This window comes from Tripterygium wilfordii, chromosome 11, assembly GCF_013401445.1.
Source record: "Tripterygium wilfordii isolate XIE 37 chromosome 11, ASM1340144v1, whole genome shotgun sequence".
Taxonomy (NCBI): domain Eukaryota; kingdom Viridiplantae; phylum Streptophyta; class Magnoliopsida; order Celastrales; family Celastraceae; genus Tripterygium; species Tripterygium wilfordii.
Genome location: NC_052242.1, coordinates 1,641,072 through 1,668,309, shown reverse-complemented (window position 1 = coordinate 1,668,309; position 27,238 = coordinate 1,641,072). Strand labels below are relative to the sequence as shown.

At 38.5% G+C, this 27,238-nt stretch overlaps 4 protein-coding genes and 1 non-coding gene across 6 annotated transcripts; 2 read left to right on the top strand and 3 right to left on the bottom strand.

Moving 5' to 3' along the window:
* The first annotated feature begins 552 nt into the window (after positions 1 to 552).
* On the top strand, positions 553 to 2,930 carry LOC120008965. Its single transcript, XM_038859374.1, has 2 exons — positions 553 to 2,030; positions 2,126 to 2,930. The coding sequence occupies exons 1-2, from the start codon at positions 1,268 to 1,270 to the stop codon at positions 2,608 to 2,610; spliced, it is 1,248 nt and encodes a 415-aa protein (XP_038715302.1). The 5' UTR covers positions 553 to 1,267; the 3' UTR covers positions 2,611 to 2,930.
* Positions 2,931 to 3,230: 300 nt separating this feature from the next.
* On the bottom strand, positions 3,231 to 4,763 carry LOC120009682 (aspartyl protease AED3). The gene has a single exon (XM_038860356.1). The coding sequence runs from the start codon at positions 4,745 to 4,747 to the stop codon at positions 3,425 to 3,427; it is 1,323 nt and encodes a 440-aa protein (XP_038716284.1). The 5' UTR covers positions 4,748 to 4,763; the 3' UTR covers positions 3,231 to 3,424.
* A 3,184-nt stretch (positions 4,764 to 7,947) lies between these two features.
* TRNAK-UUU lies at positions 7,948 to 8,020 on the bottom strand. The gene has a single exon. It is a non-coding gene; the product is annotated as a tRNA-Lys (tRNA).
* Positions 8,021 to 10,536: 2,516 nt separating this feature from the next.
* On the top strand, positions 10,537 to 19,762 carry LOC120009254 (ubiquitin carboxyl-terminal hydrolase 16-like). Of its 2 annotated transcripts, XM_038859753.1 has the most exons (12): positions 10,537 to 11,022; positions 13,227 to 14,706; positions 14,796 to 14,884; positions 15,548 to 15,633; positions 15,740 to 15,902; positions 15,994 to 16,114; positions 16,281 to 16,438; positions 17,497 to 17,581; positions 17,699 to 17,911; positions 18,301 to 18,362; positions 18,446 to 19,158; positions 19,339 to 19,762. In XM_038859753.1, the coding sequence occupies exons 1-11, from the start codon at positions 10,739 to 10,741 to the stop codon at positions 19,152 to 19,154; spliced, it is 3,450 nt and encodes a 1,149-aa protein (XP_038715681.1). In that variant the 5' UTR covers positions 10,537 to 10,738; the 3' UTR covers positions 19,155 to 19,158; positions 19,339 to 19,762. The 2 variants fall into 2 exon arrangements, with proteins under 2 accessions (XP_038715681.1, XP_038715680.1); XM_038859752.1 differs by having other exon boundaries at positions 18,446 to 19,732.
* Positions 19,763 to 26,071: 6,309 nt separating this feature from the next.
* Positions 26,072 to 27,200, bottom strand: LOC120009465 (AT-hook motif nuclear-localized protein 17-like). Its single transcript, XM_038860081.1, has one exon. The coding sequence runs from the start codon at positions 27,078 to 27,080 to the stop codon at positions 26,247 to 26,249; it is 834 nt and encodes a 277-aa protein (XP_038716009.1). The 5' UTR covers positions 27,081 to 27,200; the 3' UTR covers positions 26,072 to 26,246.
* Positions 27,201 to 27,238: the final 38 nt, after the last annotated feature.

Genomic DNA, 27,238 nt, shown 5'->3' with positions numbered 1-27,238 from the left:
TAAAACTTTGAATATGAGTATGATGCATTGATGCTCACTTGTATGATATGAATAATTGAATACGAGTCTGGTTGGTTATCTCTCCGAACTTAAGAATTAAAGGTGCTTGAGATTAACCGTTTGAAACTAACTGAAACATTTCCTAGGAGTTCCCTGGTTTTGTGGGTCGTGCAGCAAGCTTCGACCCACTTATCTGCACAAATTGCAGCCCGGTTTACAGTGCTTGTCGTTGTGGTGTGGACTGTGGCAATCATGTTCGGGTGTAAAACTAACTCAAGGATTACAAAGTGTCCATTGAGCTGGAGCCTTCCGGTTATTAAAAAAAAAACGATGATGTGGGTTCTACTTTCACAGTTACAGATTCGGTGCAAGGAATCGGTACGGGGAGCCGGGGGAGGTTGGTTTGGGATTGGGCTTTGTTCAAATTTTAGGCTTAATTCATGGGCCGAGTTTGGACGTGAATGTATCGGGCCTTTATCATGAAAGCAAGTAAGAACAAAGAAGGTCCAAGTCAAAAAAAGAAGCAAGGAAATACACAGAGCCCAACCCAAAACACATACCCAGGTGAGCAATGACACCTCAAAGGCTCAAACCCGTGTAGGTTATAACAAGCAAACATGCATTTAGCGCTTTCAATGGAGGAGAATTCAACTCCATGCAACAAAAACAAACCCCCAACAATGGCTAAACTCAATTCTCGTAGCACCAACCAATTTTTTTACCAACGCAACTTCTCTCTTTCTCTCTCCCATATATCCCCTGTCTCTCTTCATTTCAAACCTCAACACCCCATATCTTTCTAAAGCAAACCCAAGTGTACATAAACAAATAAAAACCAGAAAACCAAAAAAAAGAAGTCCTCTTTGGTCTCTCCTCCCTCCCTCCATGGTGGTTTGATCGATCGGTGCTGACATTTGATGCCCAAAATGTGTCGCTAATGAGAAGATAGTGATGAGGAGCAGATAAAAAAAACATCGATCGATCTGGGAACAAATAAAAGAAATGGAGGTGCAGAGGATGAGACAGTTGATGTTACTTTGGTCTAGAATGCAAAGTACCCGTGTAGCCCTCGTGGGTGGAAACCACACAGCCGCCAGGTTTTGTACTCGCTAATCTGTTTTGAACCATCCCCTTTTCCTCCCTCTCCCTCTCACCGTACTTTTATCAAACATCTTCTCTGCACTGTAATAACCACAGCTTTCCTTACAAAAGCGATCTCTTTTTGCATCATTTGATTCGTGAAAACGTACAAGTAGTCTGCTTTCACATGGGAACAATCCATTTCGATGAAGGGTTTCAACCCAATTGCCTCAAGAAGTACTACAAACCTTTGTATTACAATGGCCTTCAGTTTCAGACTGATACGTATTTGATCATCCAACTTCCTGATTCGGGTGCTTTGAGGATTCTTGCGAGATCCATGATTTTGGCTTTGATTTTCATTTCGTTGCCCTGGTTAGGCAGTTCTACAATGTTTGCGCCAACCTTTTCTGGATCTGAGATTGCCACCGATTCCATCAATGTTGAATTCTTGCCATTACTCTTCCGTGATTTAACAAATGAAGGCCTAATTCAAGCAGGATCAAAAGCTGTTTTCTTAAGCAATGGTGATCAACAGAATGAGATTTACACTTCTGGGATGCTCGATGGACAAGACATGATCCACTCGAATGTTATCTCTGTTAATGATTTGGGGCAACAAAATGGTGTCCCTGAAGAATTCTTCGACATTGTCATCACAAGCAGCTTCCATGTTGCCACTGAATTCATCGATAGGACTCTCAAAGTAGGCGGCGTCGCCATTGTTCAACTAAGCAAAAATCCGTCCTTTGCATTCAACAAGCCATCGAATTACAAAATTGTTTATCTTAGACATTATAGTTCAGTCATCTTGGCCATGAAGAAAACAAGTAATGCTCAAGCTGGTTCGTCCACACATAGGCGGCTCCTTGCCTATTCATCTGAGGCAAGAAAGGCAGCATTGAAGAACCTAGAAGACGTGCTCCTTGAACCCCCAAGGGCGGCCTCAGGTAATATTGAATGCGATTCACCACTCTTGTTCACAAATTTGATTTTGTATATTGTCATTTTACTTAAGGTTTTGGGATAAATGATGTTTTGACAGGCAAGTCAAGCAGATACTTGAAGAAAACAAGGTACCTACCAGACTTAACTGGCGATACCCTAGAGAACTACCCACGCCGGGTGTTCATCGACGTGGGATTGCCAGAGAAAGCAGGGGGCAGTGGCACCGGATGGTTTGCGAAGAACTATCCGACAAGGAATCTTGATTTTGAGATATACAAGATAGAGACTGTGACCGAGGAATCTTCAGGGAAGGAGGTACCACAAGTGGCAGAGGTTGGGATGTCAGACTGGTTAAGAAAGAATGTGAAGGATGAAGATTATGTGGTGATGAAGGGAGAAGCAGAAGTAGTAGAGGAGATGATGAAGAGTAAGGCGATAACGTTGGTGGATGAGCTTTTCATGGAATGCAAGCCACAAAAGAATGCAGGAAGGAAGGGGACTGGAAGGGCTTATTGGGAGTGTTTGGCTTTGTATGGAAAGTTGAGGGATGAAGGAATTGCAGTGCACCAATGGTGGGGTTGAGAGAGAGAGAGAGAGGATATCATAGAAAGTAATTATGGGGTTAAGACTTAAGAGTCTCTTTATTGATCATTTCATCAATTATTTTCTCAATTTGTTTTATTTTGTTTGTGTGGTTTTAATTTCATTATGGGGTGTTCTAAAGTCGTACATTTTGAGCTTAGAAGAAGAAGAAGAAGGGGGGAATTATGAGGAAGACAATGATGATTTCAGAGAGAATTGGGGGGGTGTTCCACTTGTTATATATAAACATCGTTTGCTTCTTTCTTTAATTCATAATGTTTTTTATGTTTGTGTTTTCTGTAATCAAAAGAAAATTGATATGTGTGTGTATGGATGTGATTTTTGCATTCAGATATTGTGCATTACTTTTGCGGGTTTTCTTACCTTTCTCTCGCACCCGCCTCATCACTTAATATTTTTCTCTTTGGTTTACTAGATCACTATGGATACATTGGGCCGGTAAATATTTATTTTTCATGGACCATCGCCAATGGTACATAGGCTCAACAGACGCATTGTTCATGTGAGAGGTTATGAGCTTTACTTATAAGTCATTCGATTGGATTATGATAGAGTCTTCGACCGATGTGGGAATGAGTTATGACATAGTCTTAGACCGATGTAGGATTATATTCTTGACATATATATTTCATATCCAAAAGTCCAAAAATATTACATAAATCTTCATAGACCAGGATTAGCCCAGTTATTGCAACTACTCCCAGTTCAGTTCATACAAAACCAGACAAACTCAAAAGAAACATCAGAAAACAATGACAAAAAGAGATACAGATAGAGCTAAAAAAAAAAAAAACTAGTTACAGAGCTCACGAGCAATCCCCACCCTCGAATTCACAACATCGAACATTACCCTAAGATTCTGCTGCTGCAAATTAGCTATAATATTCAGAACCGAATTCACATTACTTGGTGCAGCCGCCATCGACAAGCAAGCCAGCGACCCAGCACTGCTGTGTATCAAACTGTTCTCCATTGGCAATTTCAAGTCCAAGCCCGTAAAATGGAACGTTATGGCAGGAGCTTCAGCTTCGTGTGTTGCTGCGAAGCAAGTATCGAAGGCCCCTAATGATGAAAATGTGCCATTAACTTGACGTCTGAACTCGTCTCGGATTGCGGTATAGATGGGTGGGATGAACCGGGTAATGACCGTACCCGAATCAACTATAGTACCCGACCCGGTTTTTGGATCTAAGGCTAGGAGTTCCTGGGCAATTTGAACGTTGACCCGACCCACACTGACTCCAGTTAAGTTAACGTAGTACAATGACGGGCGGTGCGGGTTGTAAAGAAGTGGAGTGGTCCGAATATTCTTGGGTTGACTTGCCGGGCCAAGTTTGAGTGACCCGGAGAAATAGTAGGATTTGAAACTGGGTAAGCAATATGAGAACACGCCCGAATAGAGTGATCCGGATTGGGATAACAGCGACATGGGCCCACGGCCCAGGCCCAATAGCCCTTGCGGTGGGACTGACCCACCAGAGATTGAGTTGATGCATCCAAAAGAGAATTTTGGGATAACATCCTTAGCTAAAGATAGAGAATCTTGTACCAGAGTGGCAGAGAAATATGAATCTCCACCGTAGGATTGGTTAAACGAGCATGCGCCGGAGCCGGTGGACGGGCATGAGAACCCACGGACTTGAGCACATTGGGCCAGGGAACAATCCAATGGACTGTAAGTGGAAGACGTGTTGGCGAAGAAAGTGGTGGTGGAGCAGCCAGTGCAGCCGGAGCAAGGGACCCAAGCAGCATCACTGCTGGTGTCAAGTACCATGAACATAAGCTGACCCGGAGTGCCTAACTTTACCCGGACCACATAGTTGCCAATGTTTAGGACCTGTTGGCCCGAAGCAATTGGAACAGAGGTGGTCTTTTGGGCCACTAAGGTTGACAAGTACTTGACCCTTGATGGGTCTTTCGAGGCCATGTTGATGACTGTGTCGATCCATGAGTCGGGCTTGGTTGGGTTGAAGGGAGAGCATTTGCCATAGATGGGAATGACAGAGAGATCTGAGCCGTCGAATTGGGAGGCACAAGAATCAGCATTGGTTGAGGAGATGAGAAGAGCAAAGAAGAGGACTAGTGGTATGGAAGAGGAGGCCATCTGTTTTTGCATGGGAGTAATAAGTAATAACCAATGTATTTATATAAATTGAATTTGGGTGGTCCGTTAAATTACCGAAATGCCCTTGATATTTTTTTTGGGATAATTTTGGCAGCTAATCATACTGCAGCCATTAGCTGTTCTCCACGTGGACAGGTAAACACATCAAGACATGGATCGGAAGATGAGCAGAGACTTGACAGGCAGACGTATCAAAAGATTACAAAAGTCACGAGCTTAAGTTTATCTGAATGCATATAGCAAGTAAAAGACAAACTGTCTGCAACTCGCCAAACTCCAAAAAGAGAGTAACGCTCAAACCTGGCTCATATTAACTATTAAGAGAACTACTTAATACCTAAAAACTCGAAAGAAATGGAAAATTGTGCGAGAGAAAAGCGTAGTGGACTAGTCGAGCTTAGTTATGTGAGCAGGGGCAGTCGAACTTGAAAGCCTAAGAAACTGCCTTGAGCATTTGCAAAGGGCAGTTAAAGTGGGTGTCTATATAAATTGAATAGACGACTCCACCTTAGTTATGTGAGCAGGGGTCGGGGGACTATGCAATATTATGCTCATCGACTCTTCCTGATGGGGTCTCCGAAGAGCATATAATCTTTTCTATCCATACAGACGGAGATGCGGTCGGTCACGGGCTAACATGACTTCCCCATAACCTGGGTCCCGCTAACCGCACAACTAGCAATAGCAGCTCATGATCTTAACTATTAAGATTGTCCTACACAATAATTAACCATCAAACCCCACAAAAGTCACGAGGTCTCCTCACATGTCTCTCAACTTGTCACATACAACTCTTTCAGCAAATTGTCCACAAGTGGCCATGCCAAGCCAAGCCAAGCCAATCAACGTCGCTAATCTAAAATAAACCCAGCAGCTCTTGCAAAGCAGCTTAGGATTCTTCCTTCACATACAAGAGGAAAGAAACCACAGATATTTTGAATATTCTGACAAAAGACCCACCAGTACTACCAATACCATTCATTGCCACTGAAGACCACCATTTGCCTCCTCACCCTGTTCTCAGGTTCTAACTACCAGTTTTCTGATGTCAATTTATGAAACACTACTCTTTCGATGCTCGAAACCAAAGCTTGCTATAGAATTGGCTGTTATCATCAATGTTTTCGTTTCAGAAGCGACACCATTTTTTTCCACACCCTAAAGAAGTTACTCAAACAAAATCCATACTTCGAAACTGAGAGCTCACATCCTATTTTGAGCAAACAAAAAATAAGCATCCATAAAAAGAAGTGTTATTTCGATGAATGTTAAAAGTTTGGGACTTTGACCATATCCAATCATGCAAAAACTGCAGTTCATATCCAAAGTTCAAGGATAAAGAGTGCATTCACTACTCTGAAAACACAACAGATGGCTGAGGAAAGCAGTTAATTTTCTAGACCTAATACAACAGCACCCATCAAATGCAATGACCAACAAATGCATCTACAATGTTTTACTCATTGACATTTCAGTGTACGAAAGATGCATCACAAACAAGGAGAGGCACCCACACCCATATCTTTTCTGTTGGAGACACTCAGAAAGGATTCAATAAGAACAATAGCACAACATTGCCGGTCAAGAAATAACCTCGACTTGCAAATCCACACCCAATGTGACACCAGTACCATTGTTCAAAGATTAGGAAGAAGTTTGTAACTGCAGCATTATCCTATCAGCATATGACAAGATGTAATCAACTGGCCATAAGGCAAAAGCTAAAAGAAGATAAGTTCTTCATCCCCAGCCCACTAAAAGAAAAACAGCAGCCCAATTGTTGATTGAATATCTACTGTCGCCCACAAAAAGAAAAACAGAAGCCCAGTTGTTGAGTGAATATCTACTGTCTCCCAATGCAGGGGTTCAAATCCGCACATAGTAAGACTTGCTGATAATTTTGTTGGTTAAATTCAAAAACCACATAGAAATTGTGTGCAAAACTTTTTTTTATAAAAGAAACTCCTAATAACATACTTACAAAAGTGACGCAAAACATTTTTCAAGTAATAATTTACAACTTACAATTTTTTCAGTTTCCAGCAATATTTTCTTTGTTTCCATTAGCTTTTACTACAACAATTTATCTGTTCTGATAAATTCAATGACGTGCTTCTAAGAGTATCTTGTCAATACCATGTCTACTTTAAAAAAAATAAATAAAACACGTCTACATTTCTTCAGCATGCTTCATAAGTTGTTTGGAGAACACTTCTACCAGCACATCACATTTCCTGCCCACAAATTCTTCCCAGAAATTACCATTTAGATTATTAGTTCCCACACCCAACATGGAGGAAAATGTTTCCAAAATACAACACATAAAATTTCATTCCCTTCCTTCCCATTTCTAGAGATTTTTTTTATTAAATCCAAAAGACTGTGGAATCCTTGAAGTGATGCTCTCCATAGCCTCATAGATTTGGCATAGCAAATTCGACGCCCCAAATTCCCAGCTCCAGCAGGATGCTATAATATCACTAATAGCATTCAACCATAAAGTTGTGCACTCTTTCGGTGACCCTCAATAAGGCACCCAGAAAATTCTATTGCCCCATAACCATCCACACCGTGAGTGAAGTTATGATGCACACAAGTAAAATTTGCCTCACGGCAAAACTTAGGAGGCTACTCCGTGTAGCACTTAGTCACTTAAAAGTGCCATAAACGAGTTTTTAAATCTGATTATTGGCATCCTACTCATGGCGTGAACAGAAAATTTGCGCAAACATTCATTTGATCATAAAGGTTCAAGAAACCAAATACTTAAGGAACTAGGATATGAAGTCGGTTGACAGTGTGCAAGTGCCAAGACAGTACTCAACGCTGAGATCATTATCTGTATTCTAAAGGCGATAAAGACCACAGAGAGAGAGAGAGAGGCGTACTCTTTTGTCTGAGCAAAGAGTACTAGTATAACCTGGTGCGCCTCGAGATCGAGATAACTTACTGTCTCGCCGAACGAGATGCCGCCGGGTTGAGGCCAGCGGAGATGGAAGGTGGAGATTGGACGTGTAGAAAAACGAAGGAACCGGGGGGTTTCATTAGAATCGGGCGCAGGGGATCGGAGCTTGATATTTTACCTGATCTAATAATTTTACTCTTTTTTTTTACGAAAATGAAAATTTCAAAATGTAGTGTTTTACGTTTCCACCGAAGCTGTTCACGCAGACTGTTCACGCAGCGGCGCGCGCCGTCTGTGGGAATCGAACCCACGACCACATGGTTAAAAGCCATGCGCTCTACCAGCTGAGCTAAGACGGCATTTGTTAGCCACAACAATGTGTTAACAATTATCTAATCTAACTCGCAGGCAATCCAAATCGTACATATTATTTTGCATTTTAAGTTGATGCATTTATATTGTTTGAAGAATAAAATAGCTAGTTATACATTTTCCAAAGTAAAAGTACAAAAATCATTTCAAAAAAAAAAGAAGAGTAAAAGTACAAAATTACTGTCAAAAAAAAAAGTAAAAAGTAAAAGTACAAAATAAGTTATTCCTAATTGTCTCATCATTAACAGCATAAAAGTCCATTATTCATTTTATCGTAATAATTATTATCATATTGGACCTACGTCACGTAGCCATGATTTGGAATAATGGGCATTATGGGGCCCCGAAACAGTGTTTTGAAAAAAATTTACACTCTTTATATGTCGTTTGTTAACATTCAATTCAATAAATATGTTTTGTTACGCAAAATTATAGTCATTTAAATTGAATTATATACACTTTTTATAGAGCTATTTATACGTCGCTTATTAAAAACATAGTGTACAATTACTAGTTTTAATGATTAATTCTAAAATAGTATAGCTAGTAACTTCGTGGATCACTAATTGATGATTGAAATAACAACAATTAGTATTCCATTGTAAATTAGTATACTAACTTAATAAATATTAATATTAAATAACATCTAATTTCTATTCCACATATATACCTATATGTATATTAAAAAAATTAAAAAACAACATTACATGTTAGCTCTTGTTGGTTATATCTTTAGATGTAAGGCATATGACGTTAAAATTTGGAGTTCGAAATATTTTCCTAGTTTTATGGGTTTGTTCATTTTCAAGAAGGGTTATGAGTCTTATTTCTCTCCGCATGGATTTTGATATGTCTTATCTATCGACAACGTGATACGGGTTATTCTGATGACTTGAAATTTACGTTGTTCTAAGAGAATGCTGGGATAAATAGTTCTTCGATAGAGGGTAAAAAAACACGCATTTAAGGATAATGACCCATACAATGTATTCATTCGTCGTAATAAACAAGCCTCGCGCACAGCAGATTGCATCACATCACAATTGCGTGACGAAGTAGTCCCAACTTCCGACTGATGTCAGCTTAAAAACATAAATTTAAATTATTAGAAAAACAAGGTTCTTAACGTTGTCCTTTGCGTCAATTTTAAGGTAAAACCAGTAGTTACTAACATAGTCAATGGAAATAATTATACATCCTTGGAAAATTCAAACGGAAACTTTTATTTGCCGTCTCACACCAGCTAGAAAAAAACTACAGAACTCCTATTCATAGTGAATTATAGTTTGTCAATATGTGAGAAATTTATGCATCTAACATTGACTTGCCTTGGATATATGTTTGTCGGAATTTATAATTATAGGGAAATGCTATCCAACGTTCTTACGGGATATTTGATTGGTGTGTTGAGGGTGAGATTGGTATATTGTCTTATTTAGTTGAATTTTGAATGATGAAATCCTAAACTCATTTTCCACCCTCTATTCCCATTGTGGAGATGGCGAGTTTGACTATTCTTCATAAGGGGTAATGAGTTTTGATGTGTAAAAGGCTCGTTTTTATTTTATTATAAAGTATTATTTTATTTTCTACAAATTTAAAATGGGTAATATAAAAATTGTATTTGTAATACTCTCACATTAATGTCAACTCTTTATTTTATATCAAACATGACTATGCTCACCCCGCACTCATCTCATGCTCACATCACACAATTATGAACACATGACATGTTAGAGAATTGAATAAAAGATATAAAAATGTTTTGGAGTTTGAAAAAACTCTATTTGATTATGTATATAAATTTTAAAAAATTAGATAAGAGAGGGTTCATCACACATATAGTCGATCCAAAATTCTTTTTTTTTTTTTTGAAACAGGGATTTGGAGAAAGGGTAGAATTCGAACCCACGATTTAATGGGTAGAGATTTACATGTAATATAATTGTCGTTCAATCAACGACTCATTTATCGTCGATCCCAAACTATTGAGTTAAAGATTGATGATGAGTGTTCATCACACATAACACGCTCTGATGAATCTTTAACCATTGATTTTAGTGCTTAATCACCCAATCAAACTAAATTTATGGTATGTCAGTATGAGGAAAAAGTAAAAAAGTAAAAAAAAAAATCTACCAATAAGATTAAGATGTGGCTAGTAAAGGGCAATTACTTGTGAAATGGTCAATTCCAGCTATGGAAAACCCCAGACGAAGCTGGTGCAGAACTCATATGGGAAATGGTGAGTGAGCCATCATAATCAAAGTCCTTCTCCCCACACCAAAGCTAATCTCAACCGTCTGATCACAAGCTGGCATCAAACGACGTGCCACATCAGTAGATTCGGACCGGTGGATCGACCGGTTCGAATATTTCATGAGCTAAGAATTCACGTTTCTCGATGCCTGAAGACAAAATTCCTTCCTCTCGATCGTCAAAGTCTTATTTTTTTTAAACGGCAAGAAAAAAAAAGAAAAACCCAAACAGAGAAAGACAAATTCATATTATAATTATTCAATTAATGAGTCTATTCTCTGTCCCCGTTTCTCTCTCTAAGATTTCGATCTGACTCTCCAAGCTCATTGTCTGAAATCAGCGAACGGAACCAACAACCATTCAGTCTCCGACGAGCTGAGCATTCCTTCCAATCTATGTGTGGTTGTGAGGCCACTAGCTCTGAATGCATTTACGGAGCAGGATAAATGCATGTCGCCGGGGATCTAGGGTTTTCGAGCCTAGTCCTTGTGTTCTGTCTGGTTTTTCCGGTGATCGGCCTCGTTATTCGCCGTAAATGGCGGTTTGCCTCGGCTAAGCAGGAGGAGATCAAGAGACTTCTGATTTTGGCATCGGAGGAGGCCAGAAGAGCCGAGGAGGAGGCCTTTGATTCGTACGGCGTCGTCCCACCTTCTTCTACGAATTATCAGTGTGCTGTTTGCTTTTCCCCCACCACTACGCGGTGTGCTCGCTGTAAAGCTGTTCGATACTGGTGAGTATGTCACCGTAGTTTGTAACTGACATATTTTTTTTGTTCATCTATGCTTGATTTTTTATTATTGTTTTTTCTTTTGCTATTTTGGCCAATTTTCTCTGTGGAGTGCAAATTTTCATGTTAATGTTCTGGCAATCAGCTTGTAATTCTTATGAATTTGGTAATTTTTCACATGAGATAGCAAATTGGCGTTTCTGTGTTCAGAATTTCAGAGGGTAATAGGTAAAATCCATACTGTCTGCTAGAAGAGGGAATCAATCTGGACAGTGTTTATTGATGAATCCGATTCTTTGCTTTGTGTTGAAACTAGAAACATGAGAAAAGCTTCCAACTCACCTAGAGTGAGTAGAGAGCAATGTTGAACTTTAAAGGCTTTATCCCCTCAAACTACTTGCATAATGTGGGTTTCTGTTAAATTTTAAGAATGTTCTACTTGTCCAATTGAGAGAAGGCTGTTTGTATCAGGACGTGTCACAATTAAGAAAACAAGTAGTCTTACAACTAGATGAATGAATTTTTTTGTATATCAATTAAGTGGAATTGCATAGATGGAGGATAGGCTTCTTCTACAACAAAGATTCAGAAGTTAAATAAAAGAGAAAAGTAGAAGAAGAAAGAAACAACTAAAGCTGCCTTTTAAAGGTAAGAAAATGCAATCAAACAAAACAGCATTAGTGGTCTTGACACATACATGTTAGTGCCCTACTGCTACAATAGCCTATTTTAGTTTGATGACCAGTGTTAGCATTACCGATTATCTTGCTTTAAATATCTTTAAACTTTAAAGGTTTAGCGAAATGAGGTTTTGTTCCGTTCACGTGTCCGGACAATGCTCCAAGTTTCTTGGAGATATATAGATGTGTAGTTTGAGAGAAATCGACAAATTCTAATATAGTGGTGATTGGTGAAGTTGCTTTACTACAGCTCATGGGTCTCAGGGGTCCATTTACAAAACAAATAATTTACAATGGATAAAAGAAATGTCACATATCAAAGAAGTGGAAGCACATGAGAAGTGTGAAAAATGGACTATGCGGTGTAAAGGATTCACATGTCAAACAAAAAAGGAAAGAAATAAGCAAAGTAGCCTTTGAAAGATAATTCAAACTAAAGAATATAATGTGCCAAAATAGTAGTATTCTTAGCGTATCCATGCTTATGTACCGCTCCTGTTTTTATCTGTTGTTATTTGGTGGATCATCAATGGCAGGCTGACTTATATTTCTGTTTGTAATATTAGAAAAAAATTTCTGGCTCACGGGATCCCAAAGCATGACAAGGGCAAAAGGGGTAAAAATGAAGAATTGTGGTTATCATAATAATGGTTTCTGTCATGAATTTTTGTTCTGATCATTTAAATGTTCTCTTAGTGACAGGAATTAATATGGAAAGCAGAATATGTAGTAATATCTTGAAAAACCCACAAGTACCTGAGTCTGGGCAGAGATGCAACATGGAATTAATGTATTGATAATTACATATCCTTGTTTGTGTTCCATATAAAATGTTTGTTTCTTGTTGGCAATTTGAACCCACCATCGTTGTATAACCAGCCATTTCACTCAGTAAATATATAATCGGAATTGGATATTGAAAGCTTTCTCTGTTTACTTATGCATACATACTACTTTGTCGAAGAGCACAGTATATGTAATCGGAATTGGATATTAAAAGCTTTCTCTGTTTACTTTTGCATACATACTAATTTGTCGAAGAGCACAGTTGCACTTTGTCCATTTATGTGTCAGAGACTCAGAGCAAAGTTGGAGAGTAGCACATGAATTTTGGATGTGTGATTTGAGAGAAACCTCGACTTTCCTACGTATAATTCCAGTAGATTATTGATACAAATATAATATGGCATTATTTTGTAAATTGTTCAAAAATCATTTATTGTATGGATAAATAAACAATTTTTAGGATGACCATTTTCGGCACTCACCTCTATCATCATGTATCTATAGCAAAAGTATTTTGCATGATAATATTCCCATCGCTGAGTATGGTAAATTGCTAGTTTTTTTTCTTACTGCTGACTCATATACCGTAGTGGAATTACTGAGTCTTAGGCTCTTAGCCAATCTATTTGTTCACTTGTTTCTATCCATTATTAATTGGACTATTGCTGTCTGTATTCTGGTAATAGAATTTCCTGCCTTAGTTATTTTCAGCGTATGAATATTTCCATTTGAATGTTTCAGTTCTGGTAAGTGTCAAATTGTTCATTGGCGACAAGGTCACAAGGAAGAGTGTCATCTTCCTGACGCTACTTGTGGGATTAACAATGAGGGAAATGATGGTGATCAGAAAGTTACTTCAGACCAACATGAGATATATGGTGAAAGATTTGAGATGGAATACATTGAATGCTCAAAACAAATTGAAAATGATTATGGGGAGTCCACATTTTCTGGTTCAAGTTACTCTCCTGAAGTGTTACGTAGCAAGGATGAGGACATTAATGTTGAGTTTGATGCTGTTGGCAGAGCAACAGATTTGACGTCTGAATCATCTTCTACATCATTTTCTGGATTTTCTGCTACATCTAGCCGCAATGAATCATCAGATGATCTTTCTGTTAGTGAAAGTGTTAGCTCAAATGAAATTGAGGAAGCAACTGGATATCTGTCTGCTGATAATGACCTGGACATGCTTGGGATGACTTCTAATGCAATCAAGGTGGATCGGGCTGAGCTTTTATCTTCAAATTTCACCAATTTAGTTGACTCTGTAGATAGTTTTAATAAACTAGGTAAATTAAATAATTATAAACCTAGCCCCAGCAATAGAGGCAGCCAGCATGTCTCAAGTAAGTCCTCAGTTTTGAGTCAAAATCCCATGCCTGAGAATTCAAATGCCAGGCCCTGTAAGATATCTTCTGGTTTCTGGGGCAGAGCGCTAGACACAAATGGGTCTCCAAGTCAGGCTCGCTCTGATTCTGCTGTATCCAATTCCACCAGGGCTGGCCGAGGAGTTTTATCTGATTCTGAGTCCTTGGCACGTTTGTCATTCAACTTTCTGGCAGATAATCTACATTTGCAGACAGAATACTCTGTGGAGAAAGATGTTGGAACTGGTGATGTTCTTCCAGCCTCCCGGCCCCGGGCAATCAATAAGCATGCAGATACTGCAGCCAATTCTGAAAATGCTGGTGTTGATGACCCAAAGGTCATGAATATCTCGTCCTCAAATTGTGGTAGATCTAAGGATGCAGTCAATGACTTCAGCCATGATTCATATGAGCCCAAGTCAAGAGAAGTTGAATCTGTATTGTTGTCATCTCATAAACATCGATCTTCTACTGCTGTGGAAGATTCGTTTACAAAGGATACTTCAAAAGTTAGTAGAGTGCAATCTGCTGTCTCTGCAAGGACAAATCGCCATGTTAATGACACTGCTATTACTTCACATCTTGCTAAGTCAGGAGATGTAGAACGATTAAGCAGTGTTTCTCAAGCTAATTTAGCTTCTACTTGCGATGGGCATTCTCTTCACAGTGTGAAATCTGGAAACTTCAATGGTGTTCAGACTGTTGCATCTTCTCAGGTTACAAGTTTTCCAAATTCTAGGCCTGGTTTAAAAACATCTATGCTGAAGGTTGTGGATCAGTTTACAGGATCTAAATTGTCAAAACATCATTCTTTAGGGAATGGGGGTGAAGGCGCTGAAAGATATGACAAGGTTTGCTTGAATACTGCTTTCTTGTCTGCTTACTGCCTTATTTTGGGATTCAATAATATCTTACTTAAAATATGTTTCTGTACTCGCAGGGGTTCTTCCCATATGAATTATTTGTGAAGCTTTATACTTGGAACAAGATAGAACTGCGACCATGTGGCCTCGTCAACTGTGGCAACAGGTAATTCTCGATGGTTTCTGCTTATCAACAACAAATATGGAAAGCTAGATTGCTTGTTTCTAAGGAGTTTATTTATGCTAGTTTGATGCTGTTAAACTTAGCATTAATCACAATATTCTGGCTATATTTTTGCCCAATTTAAAGTTCTTCAAGATGTAACTTGTCTTGTTTAGTGGAGTACTAATATCATTCCCCCTGTTGGCCTGTTTTTGACATCACTTTTGGGAACTGTTGAGTGTGTCATTGTTTGCTACAATATTTTTGGGTATTTTACCTTATATGAGAGTTGTTGATTTGGTGATTCCTAAGAACAATTTTGATGGATTTGAGCATGTCTTTTGATTCTAAACGTCTCTTAAAATGTAAGGATACGGTTAGATTGTTCAGCAGTTCTGGCATCACACTGTGTGTGCTTATTATGCCAGTGAAGGGTTATTCATGCCTCTGAATCTGTGTTTCTGTGGGTGAATGAAGGGGTTTGGTGCTTGTAAATTGAGGGAACTGATAATTCTGGTTTCTGGATAATCTATTGCTATTTTAATCAAATAAGAATAATTTTTTATGTCAATAAATGTTTTTATGGTATTGAAACGGTCACGCATTAATGCTCATATTGCGCCTTGTAGGCTTTAACAACTTAACATGTTCATTTCTTCGTTGCAGCTGTTATGCCAATGCTGTGCTTCAGTGTTTGGCATTCACTCCTCCTTTGACTGCTTATTTTCTGCAAGGACTCCATTCTAATGCCTGTATGTTTTTGCTATTATCTCCTTCTAATTTAAGCTGATTTTCAACACCAGTTGTTGTGTTTGGTAATTCTATTTGCTAATTAGTCTTTCTTCGTTTCTACAATAGGTGGAAAGAAAGGGTGGTGCTTCACTTGTGAGTTTGAAAGTATAATATTGAAGGTAAAAGAAGGGAAATCCCCATTGTCTCCAATAGGTATTCTATCCAAACTACAGAACTTTGGAAGGCAGCTTGGTAATGGCAGAGAGGAAGATGCACATGAATTTCTTAGGTGAGCAGGCTTCTAAATCTCTACAACCTGGAGATAAGATTGTGCATCACACATTAGATTTTTTGCTGCTTATAATGTAATGGAATGTCAGGTATGCCATTGATGCTATGCAATCTGTATGCCTCTTGGAAGCTGGGGTAAGTACTACAGGATCTCCAGAAGAAGAAACAACTCTTATAGGCCTTACATTCGGAGGTTACTTGCGGTCGAAGGTAGCATCTTTTAGAGATTATTTTGCTTATATAATGTCATTTGACCTAGCATTTCTTTCTCTTTTCTTGTTTATGTAAATCTTGACAACCATTCTTATTAAGAACTGAGCATTATAAAATCTGTTGAGTAGAATTTGTGGATATAAATTGAACTTGGTATTTTCAGATAAAATGTGCAAGATGCCAAGTTAAGTCGGAGCGACATGAAAGGATGATGGATCTTACAGTTGAAATAGAGGGGGATATACAAACCCTAGAAGAGGCACTTCGACGATTTACAGCTACTGAGATTTTGGATGGCGATAACAAATACCAATGCAGCAGGTTGGTCTCTTCTTTTTGCCTTAGATTGCAAGTGGAAGCGTCAGTTTCAACTGTTAAACTTCCAATATAATTTTAGATTGTTCTTACTGATGAAATATTGCATCTCCAAAGGAGACGGTTGGTATTTTTTTCCCTAGTTAAACCTGTCTATTTTTATTTCTAGTGGTATATCCATTTGTCTTAAATGGGTGATCTATGATTCAGATCATCAGATGTGTCACCTGCCTTATGAAGCCAAGGGGGTCTCATAGTTTTGCAGAATAAATAAATTGAACTTTCTAATTTATACCCATGTGAATACCGATTGTGTTCTGAAGTGTCATGTTCACTCATGATACATATAATGAGAAACCTAAAAGAAAACTTGCTTCATCTCGGCTTCGGTTGGTAAGATTTGGGTCATTGTAATTCTGTCCCTAGCCCTATTCAGTAGCTTGACACATCAAATGAGCTAGTGTGTAATCATATTTAATTAAATGTGCTATTAATCATGAAGAAGGTCTAGTATAGTTTTTTGACGGTTCAAAACTGCTAACCTTTAAGTTAAATTGCTGAATTCGGTCAAGCGCATGCTTGTAAAGTGAAATTTGAATGGTGCTTTTTGAAAATTGAAAATATGATCACAGATGTCTCTTCCTTATTATGTCACAAGTTTTGTTAAAAATGCTTCCCCCAAACATATTAAGATTAGGAAATCATGATCCATGTCTATGTTATGTTGCTGTTTTTCTATGTTTGTCCAAACATATTAAGTTTAGGAAATCATGATCACTGTCTATATTGTGCTGCTGTTTTTCTATGTTTCCAAACCCTGATGTGGGATCATAAATGCCTCTTGGAATTCAATTGTTTGTTCAACATATGGACAAAATAATGTGATTCTTCTTGGCATAGTAGATATTCTGCCAAGAAAAAAGGGAGCGCGGGGGGTGGGGGGGAACCTTCCGCAGTGTTCCATTTTTGGGACTTTCTTTACCAGTCATTTCTCAAGTGCTTTATTTCCCTGTTGTCATTGTATTTGATGATTGACAGTGTACTTGTGATATTCTTCTACATAGATGTAAATCCTATGAGAAGGCCAAAAAGAAGTTGACGATACTAGAGGCTCCTAATGTTCTTACGATAGCCTTGAAGCGATTTCAGGTATCTCTTTCTATCAAAAGTAAAAAATAAAATAAAAAAGAAAAAAGAGGAAAGAGTCGTTTGGCTGTGTTGCCTGCATATTCTTAATGTGCTAATATATTATATGTGATTCTACAGTCAGGTAAATTTGGAAAGCTTAACAAGGCAATCCGATTCCCAGAGATACTTGACTTGGCACCATATATGAGTGGGACAAGTGATAAATCACCTTCATACAGGCTTTTTGGAGTGGTGGTTCACCTGGATATCATGAATGCTTCATTTTCTGGGCACTACGTGTGCTACATCAAAACTGTTCAAAACAAATGGTTCAAGATTGATGACAGTACTGTATGTTCTCTCTGTTACTAATCTGCATCTCCTATGCAAGTTTTTCAGTCTTGCTTGTACATTATCCATTTTCCTGTTCCTGTTCCTGTTCCATTTCCTTGAATTTTGTTTTGGCTATCTGAATATCATAATTCTCTGGTCCCTTTAATAAGAAAAATGTTTAGTATTATGATTGATGATGTTCTTGGGTAATCCAATTTTTTAAGGCTTTTGTTGGTTGTCTATGCTTGCAACTTTTTTCTGATATGTCTAGTATGTGCATGTAACTCCTATTAAAGGATGGATATTTACTTGTAAGTAATCAACTTTTGTAAGCATTTATGTTTACTTCTATGTTCTAAGCAATCGACTTTTCTGTCAAGATACCAACTTCTGTGCTTTGTGTGTAGGTGACACCTGTGGAACTCGAGAGAGTGTTAACAAAAGGGGCATACATGCTACTTTATGCAAGGTGAGAAACGAAAAGCTGTTCTCTTGGATTGAAATTGAACTTATTTTGTTATACCACTGTTGGACTAACTACTTAACCACCAGGTGCTCGCCGAGGGCCCCAAAATTGATTAGGAACAGGATGACACCTTCTGATGCGAAGATCAAAACCATTCCTTCCATGGTGAATGGAAAAAATGCTAGTGCAAAGTCTTCTCCTCGAGATAATCTAGCCAACTATGAATCTTTCTATACGAAGTTCCACCACATACAAAGGATTTTAGGAGAGGACTCTTCAAGTGACAATTATTCTTTCACCAGCAGCAACTCTGATGAGGGTTCCTGCAGTACTGATAGCAACCGGGGTTCTACCAGCACGGATGACTTTTCCGACTTCATATTTGGTGATTCAGGACGTGTTTGGAGCAACTCTTGGAAGATTTATTCTGATTCTGACACATCATCCTCGTCTTCCTTGTCCTCTTCATCTCCATCATACTTGAGACATCCACAATTAGCTGATCCTGAACACTGTGCTCCAGGACCCCCAGAAACAAGCGGGTCTCGAGCATATCGTGCAGATTCAGCCATGAAGCATGATGGTTGGGATAGACGACCTAATGGTAGTGGCAGGCTGGTGGATTTGGAAGGCAAGGGAAGGAGGTTTTTTTTGCATTCTGACTCTACTAAACAGTGTAGAAAATCAGCCAGTACTGGTAGCAGTAGCTTTAGGGAGAGAGACTCGGAGAGATTAGGACGGAATACCCCTTTCGATGATGTAAAGTCTGGTGTATTTAGAGAAAGAACAAGTTAAAAAGGTATATTTATATTTAAGTTTTGTTGAAGTTGGAGGGGATAAATAAGAGGTTATGGAAGGGCTGTATGTTATGCGCTCTTGTAGCTGGCTTATTTTAGGAAAATCATCAGCCATCACCATGTTATTCATGATCTTCACAGAAGGGTTGAGGGCCGCTGCACTGACTTCGTTTTTTCTGCAGGTTTGATCAAGACGTCCAGTCGGTTTACTAGTGCGGTGTTCACAGACTGGAGGTTTGTGATGGCTATTGCAGACTGGACAGACATTGGTGATGGTTACTGCAGGGCCCTTGTCCGGTTCACATAAGATCCATCTGGAAAGTGCTGTGAAGGATGTGTTGGAGAAACCGACACTGTTTTTAAGGAATGGGCTTTAGAGGGGATATTCTATCAGGGTTTGGAAATTGGGCTTGCTGTAGGAGCCCACAACAATGCTTCACAAAGTTTAGCCTCGATTGGGTGATCTTGTCCGATCTCGTCAAAGCTGGGAACCTTAAAACAAATGTAGTTGAAGCTACAGATACTTACATGTAAATAAGTAGATTTGTAGCAAATAATACATAAGTACATTCCCTATATTATAGAGCCAAGTAATCTCTTATAAAATTCTCATTTATCACCCATACCAATATAGATTTACGCTGTTACTCTTTTTCCTCATAAAAATACCAGAATTCCGTTATAATATGATGAAGAGATACATTTTTAAAAAATAAAAATAAAACGGGACAGAATATTTGAACTTAAATACCATTAAATCGAATATATATCTTAACCATCTCGAGAGAATGTTGGCGGATGAAGGGCTAAAATATTAAATATGTCCTTAGACTATCACATTTTTCTCTATTATGTCCTTAAACTATTTTTTTTCTTCATTCTATCCTTAAACTATTATTTTCCACACGGTTTCTCTCCTCAGTCAACTTTCCGGTGTTGACTCCGACGAAAATGCTGACGTGTCATCTGAACTCCGACGAGTTATTTTTTTAATTTTATAATCACATGGATGCCACGTCAGCATTTTCACCGGAGTCAACACCGGAATGCTGACTCAGGATAGAAACCATGTGGAAAACAATAGTTTGAGGATAGAATGAAGAAAAAAAATAGTTTAAGGACATAATCGAGAAAACTGCTATAGTCTAAGCACATATATAATATTTTAACCGCGGATGAAGAGATTGATATCTACTATCAAAATTCAAAGCATTAAATATCCTAAATTAATTATTTGCACCAGACGTGGATTGTACAAACGGTATTTATGAATTATGATGGCCAAGTATTTCTTAAAGTCAAAAGATTGATGTCGTAAACCAAAAACAGTCAAACATCATAAATTTACCTGCTACCATATATGGATGGGATAAGGACATAAGAGGACCAAGAAGTGGATGAATATTTGATTCTTACCTTATCCTGAGTGTGGGACTTACGGACAAGTGGACAGTCCCTTTGGAAATTTTGCAAAGTTTCAATTTCCATAAAAAAATGATATGATATGGGCCGTACACGTGTACCTCTCTCTATCTCTCTCTCTCTCTCTCAATGATGTATTGATGTGTGACTTGACTAGATCCACCACAAGCCATGAATGCATGTCGACCCATAACATGATTGTCTTTTAAGTCTAAATTTGAATGAATCAATGAATGACATGTTTTGTCTTCTTGTCTTCTATTTCCTGGAATTTCCTGGAGAGGGCGATGGCAGACATGGTAAGCTACAACCTACTAGCTATCTGCCGGGAAAAAAAAAAGAAGCTACTAGCTATTTTTCCATGCCGACATGGCAGCTACTAGCTGGCTAGCCAAGTCAAAGGAAGGACCAAACCAAATGAGAAATTAAGAAAGAAATAAGCACGTGTACATGAAAGAATCCCATCGGCCATCAAAGAGAAGCAAGTTTTGGCATGAAGTAATAATATTCTTCAACTACAAGTGCGTGCGTGCGTGCATGCATGCATGCATGAAAGCATATATTATACATATAACATATATATATAGATAGATATATATACATATTATGAATGACTCATGAGTTAAAATAAAAGTCGGACGTACGCACTCACAGCTAAGCATGCAGAATCCCGAACGTTTGGTTCATGTCCAACAAAGCAGAAACACAAAATAATCTCTCTTTTTTTTTTGTTTGATATATGTATGCATGTTTGTAAGAGCAACAAGAATTGAAAATCTTTAATTGTCGATGCACTTATTCTCTGTCGACAAAACAAGGCTGCATCTGCATGACTTCTTCATTCTTTTCAGGCTAAAAAGCTTGAGAATTACTCCTGCATGCATGCACTTGCACTTATGATAATGATAATAATAATTACCTTGTTTGCTAATTATCAATCACACATGTATAGAAGCATGTGATGTCTATTCATCATGAGAAATACTACTTGTCCCCTATAAATATATATATATATAACATTTAAATTAAAATATCTAGACACACATATACACACACACATGCATGTATGCATCTCTTTTGTCCTAACTACCATTGGCTAGAATGAATCCATTAATCAAATAACTTTTTTTTTCGAATACTTGACAAATTGCAAGGTGTACATGTCGGGTCTTATTTTGTGTTGAAACCGAGATCTTTTTCAATGGGGGTATCTACAACCACAAGTGCCTTCACATTTAAAAGGGGATAGTATTAGTAACTATGGTGAACAAATGTTACTTTCTTGGGGGAAATATGTAAATGGGCAAGATTGATTTCACCTTGATACTTGAGTAAATGAAATAGGAATTGGTCAATAGATGTAAACGGTTATCATGGATAACTGAAGACATTCTGACGCTCAAGTCAATCTCTTATCTTAAAGTGGTATATCTTCTGTAATCAAATAATCCTTCTATACCTTCTCTTTTTCTTATACTTGTAGTGCTTCAAGGAGATCCTCCTTGATTGAGGGGACTAACTAGCTTCCCCTTTTCAAAGGGTAATTTCACACCATCAAATCACACCATCACATCAGGGTGATTGGCCAAATTGGTCTATCTCATGCTCTAATCGTGGGATTCTTTCCACTTTTCTATCCCTCCATATGTTTCTCACCTGACAAGTGTTAAGTCGTTTAAAGGTCTTTAATTTGAAAGTAAGAGAATTCTCACTTTTTAAGAAATTTGTGGCTACTCATTGGGGGGCCTAAAGGTTCGATTTTAGATTCATATCGAATGTTGAAAGAGTAAGTTTAAATTTTTTCTCTTTTTTTCAAAATATTTTCGGGAACATATTTCCATGACCCCTCACGCACATAATGATGACATGATAAGGAGTTGCCTATATTTATATCATGAGCTGCGGCATTAGAATAATAGATCGAGGGTCTCACTCCAATAACAACCCTAGCTATAGAAGAGGAAGGAATGGTGATCCAAGTAAATGTGGGGCCGGCCTGGAGGATTGTTGGCCGGCCAATTACCTGAACCCAAGTCAATTGTGAACAACCATGGATATCATTTTGTTTGAAAAAACATACAAAGAGGTTGGTCAATAAATGGGGCGCGAAGGAATGCATAGAAAAAAGATGCAAAATATCATACAAGCCAGCCAAGTTTTTGTCCTCCTTACCCATTATTGGAAAGTTTTGTTGCCTATCTTGACTCAACTGTCCTAACATGACGTGCCAAAATTGGCATAAAGAATCCTATTTTTGCTTTAAAAAAATAAATAAAAAGTCATCAATTAAATAATTAAGATCAAGAACAAAGCTCTTGTTTAATACAGATAAGATTTCTAGGAAAGTCAAAGGAGCAATCTATTAGTGGTCAAATTAGTCAAAAGACGCTCCAATTAAGGCAAGAACTTCCGACAAAGCCCTATTTGAGGGATGACAAGTTTCATCACTTCCTACAAAGATCTTGTAAGATTTTATTATATATACGTATGCAAAATGTTGGGTCCAAGATGTTGTGGGTGTTTTAACGAATGAGGATGTCTGCAATGGTTACTACAGAGGTGATAGATTTACTGACTCTCAGATCTGATTTAAGTGTGGGCTCCACACTATTTTTATTTTCAAAAAGCAGATCTTAATTACGGTTGCTGTGGAAACTATAAGGACTACAGTGTCCACAACAAGTACCCCTAACTCGTGTTTTATATATATATATATATATATATATATATATATTGATTCCTAAATGGTGTCAAAAAATCAGTGTTCCTGATCACAAGACTATAAATACCACCACATCTTTTCCTTGGCTTGAATACCATTAAGTAAAATAGGACAAAAAGAATAAAACTCTACGAGGCTAATGTATTTATGAGAATCAACTAATTCAAAACGGATAATATTGATTTGTAGTGAGGGATGGATTTTCTGATATGGTATCAATCAAGTTGAACGAGCCTCTACCTGTTCACTTGTTAGATATGATATAATACAATCCACAAGTGCGGGAAGTGTCAAGACTATAAATACCACGTCACTTGAAAAACTCCAAGTGATGTGATTTATAAATAAAGACTCATACCTTCTCACACATCCAAGGCATTTTCTTTGGACCTAAGCACCATTAAGTAAAACGCCTGAGGAAGAATCAAGTCGCGCGGGCCCAATGTATCCACGAGAACCAAATAACCTAAAGCGGACAATAATGATTTATAGTGAGGGGTGGATTTTATGATAGTTCCAATTAGCGCTATCCACATATTATATGGCAACCAAGCTGATAAACTTATTATTATTCTCATATGTTGATTAAATGCTTGAACAACAACAATTGATGACGTTCAAAAATTGGCTTCGGTCTTGATGATGTATTAGGCAGTAAGACTAATATTAGTTGTTACCCTCGATTCCCTTAAGGATGGCCCGCACAACGAAAAATGTTATCTAAAAGGGGTTCGTGATGGTGTACTCAAGAGAACCTCCTTGACGCTCAATTTACTATTCCATCAACTATAGAGTACTCAATGCTCTCTCTAGTAGCAAATAAGAGCGTAGGGTTTAGAATCGTTTATCTAGAGTTGGAGATTCCCTTTTATGTGAATATAGAAAGTTTTAACTTTGGTATGAGTAGATATCATTTCCTGATTCTTATGTAGATTTACAGAAGGATGAATCTCACCTTGATTCATTTTTTAATTGGAGTTGGTCTCCTTTAGGACTCTAAATTCCCTCAAGAATTTGGTTACATGGGCTACCGAGGTGGTGTGCTTGTTTTTATACTAGAAGGTCATCTTGGTCTTGCCAAGGTGCTCTCTTCTCGGCTCATCTCGATCACCGTTCCTTATGTGGGCTCCTTGGCTTGCTTCCTTCTCGAATGGACATCTCGACTCTGACTTGGTCGATGGCTCCCAAGTCAATATTGTCATATTGTCCTTGACATCTTATGTCACATGTTATGATTCTAGTGGAGGGTATTTTGATATCATCAGTAGCAAATCACAAGCCATGCTAAGTAAAGGATCACACTACCATAGGAACTGATCCGAACATATTAAATTTGTTTTCCTCGACAAGCGGTCATAGTATATATATTTAATTATTAATAATTTCTTTATTAAAGGTTATAGGTTCGATTCCTACCAAAACTGCAATGAAATAGTCTTTATCGAGATATTAAGGCTTGATAAGGCTCGATTCGAGATCGGTATAGTTTGAAGTTTGAACTCAAATATATGGTTTGGCTCGTTCATATAAAAAGCTGGAGAGATTCCATATGTATTTACATAATACATAAATACATACAATAATACATAGAATGAGTATACCAAGCGTTAAAAGTAGAGGCTCGAATTCGAGCTTAAACATCCAACACATCAAATTGATTGGGAGCAAAACGAGGATGATATTTTAGAATCTCATGCAGTATTCCTTACTTAACACACGCATGGTTTAGGGATTATTAACGCAAAGATTAAAGGGATTTATCATATGTACATCCTAACACTTAGTTGCCGGACTTTCCTATCCATGTTATATATATATATATATATATATAAAGCAGCACATACATATCTTTGTCCCCGGGACCATTGTGCCGTTTATGGTAAATAATGTAATCAATGAAAACAAGTTACCAAATAGGGTATCGGAATATATCCTTTACAAATCTACACACACTTCAAAATAATAACAAAATAAATTTCATAGATTGCAAGCAAAACCGTCAAAACTCATATCATACACATAGTCTCAGGTCATTAAGCTTTTTATTAGAGAGAATCAAAGTTTATTGGGGAACACTTTGAAAGAGTTGGGGGAGAGTGATGAGCTGCCATGTCCACTTTTATCCCATCAAACAAAAAAGAAAGCAAAAACATGGGCATAGATATGGACAAACAATAGTATATATAGAAATGACATCTCAAAAAACCAAATTAAAGCTAACAGACCAGACTGAGACTGTGTTGTGTTTTCAAGAGCTTTCAAGAACCCATCAGATAAAGCAAGAATCCCAACCCCTCAACACCTTAAGCAGTAATCACCCCCTATCTATCCCCTCTCATCTCTCTCCTCTCTCTCTCTCGGCTGTCTGTCTGGATACAGATAATACACTGAAAAGAAGCTCTCAGCGCACAACCCTAACCAGGTTATACACTGTCATACGTCCCATCTCTATCAAGAATTCAATTACCCCCCAACCCCAACGCCAACCTTTATCAAACGAATCTTCCACTGATTAAGCTACCAGAGATGCTCAGTTTTGCAGCAGCAGCAACCATAAAAAGCAGCAGATATGGTCAGTCTCAAACTTCAAAGCAAAGCAATCCCAAATATCCAATACCCCCCAAATAACATTTCATGTGCTAAAAAAAGAAGAAAAAAACATGTTCCAACATCCACAGCTAAAACATCTTTTTTCTTCTCTGTTAAACTACTAATTAATTCACCAACAAGACAAGATGTGATTCAATTAACAATCGATCGGCTCAGGTATATGTGTTCAAAATTCGATTCCGATTAAAAGAATATTTCACATGGTATTTGAAAAATAAACTACTAATTAATTCATAAAAGGCTAAAACAAACATTATTTTCACATCAACATTTATGAAACTAAACAAATAAAATGATCTTCTAATTAAAATTTAATGAAATTAATTAAGCTGATGATCAATAAGGCGGTGGCCTTGCAGTGGGAGCCCAAATTACGTCAGATCCCAAATTACAATTATACACCGGCATCCCGCACGACTGATCTCCTCGAGTCCCACTCTCTCCACCACCACCACCGGATACCGGTGGAGAATGTCCATCTCCGCCTCCGCCGCCAGAAACCGAGTTCCCCGCCTCTTCCTCAGGTGGTAACAAATGGTAACTTGGGTTGTTAAACGACGCCGCAATTAGAAATACCGGGGCCACAGCCATCAACCCGCCCGCAACCGCTCCACCAACGATTTGCCCCTGCGGTCCCGCAAGCGAGATCGTGAACATATTCGGATACAGATGCGACGAGGTTTGGGGAAAAAAAGTGGCGTTGATAGAAAGTATGTCGAACCCACCATGGAACGTGATGGTAGCTCCGGGAGTGGTGGAGGGCTGACGCAGAGTGACGTTAGCAACCGTACCCGATCCAGTGAGAACGCAGAGCCCGAGGTTTCTACGGCGAGAAAATCGGGATAAAGCATCCACGACATCGTTTCCAGCAGGAACTTGTAGAACGTAGGGACTCATAGCAGGTTCAGGCTCTCGAGTAATGACAAGAGGAGGTTTCGGCTTGTTCTTGGAGCCGGGAGGTCTTCCTCTGGGGCGACGGACGACCTCAATGGTGGCCCCATCGTTAGCGGGCTCGGTGGGGTTGGGAGAATGAGGCGGGGCAGTTGGGGTTGGGTTGTTGTTGTCATCATCTTGTTCTTGGAGCTGGAAATGATGAGAGAAGGGGTTGAGCTTGGAGAACATGGCTTGGTTGTTTCTGTGTTGACGAGGTTCTACGTATTCGCCTTTCATGGTCGCCTGTTTGGCATCGAGAACAAGAGTCTGGATTTTGAGCGGAGGCAGTGAATATTTAATGAGAGAGAGAGAGAGAGAGAGAGAGAGAGAGAGAGAGAGGGAGGGAGGGAGGGAGAGAGGAGGTGGCCGGTGGGTGAGCTTGGAAACTAAGTAAA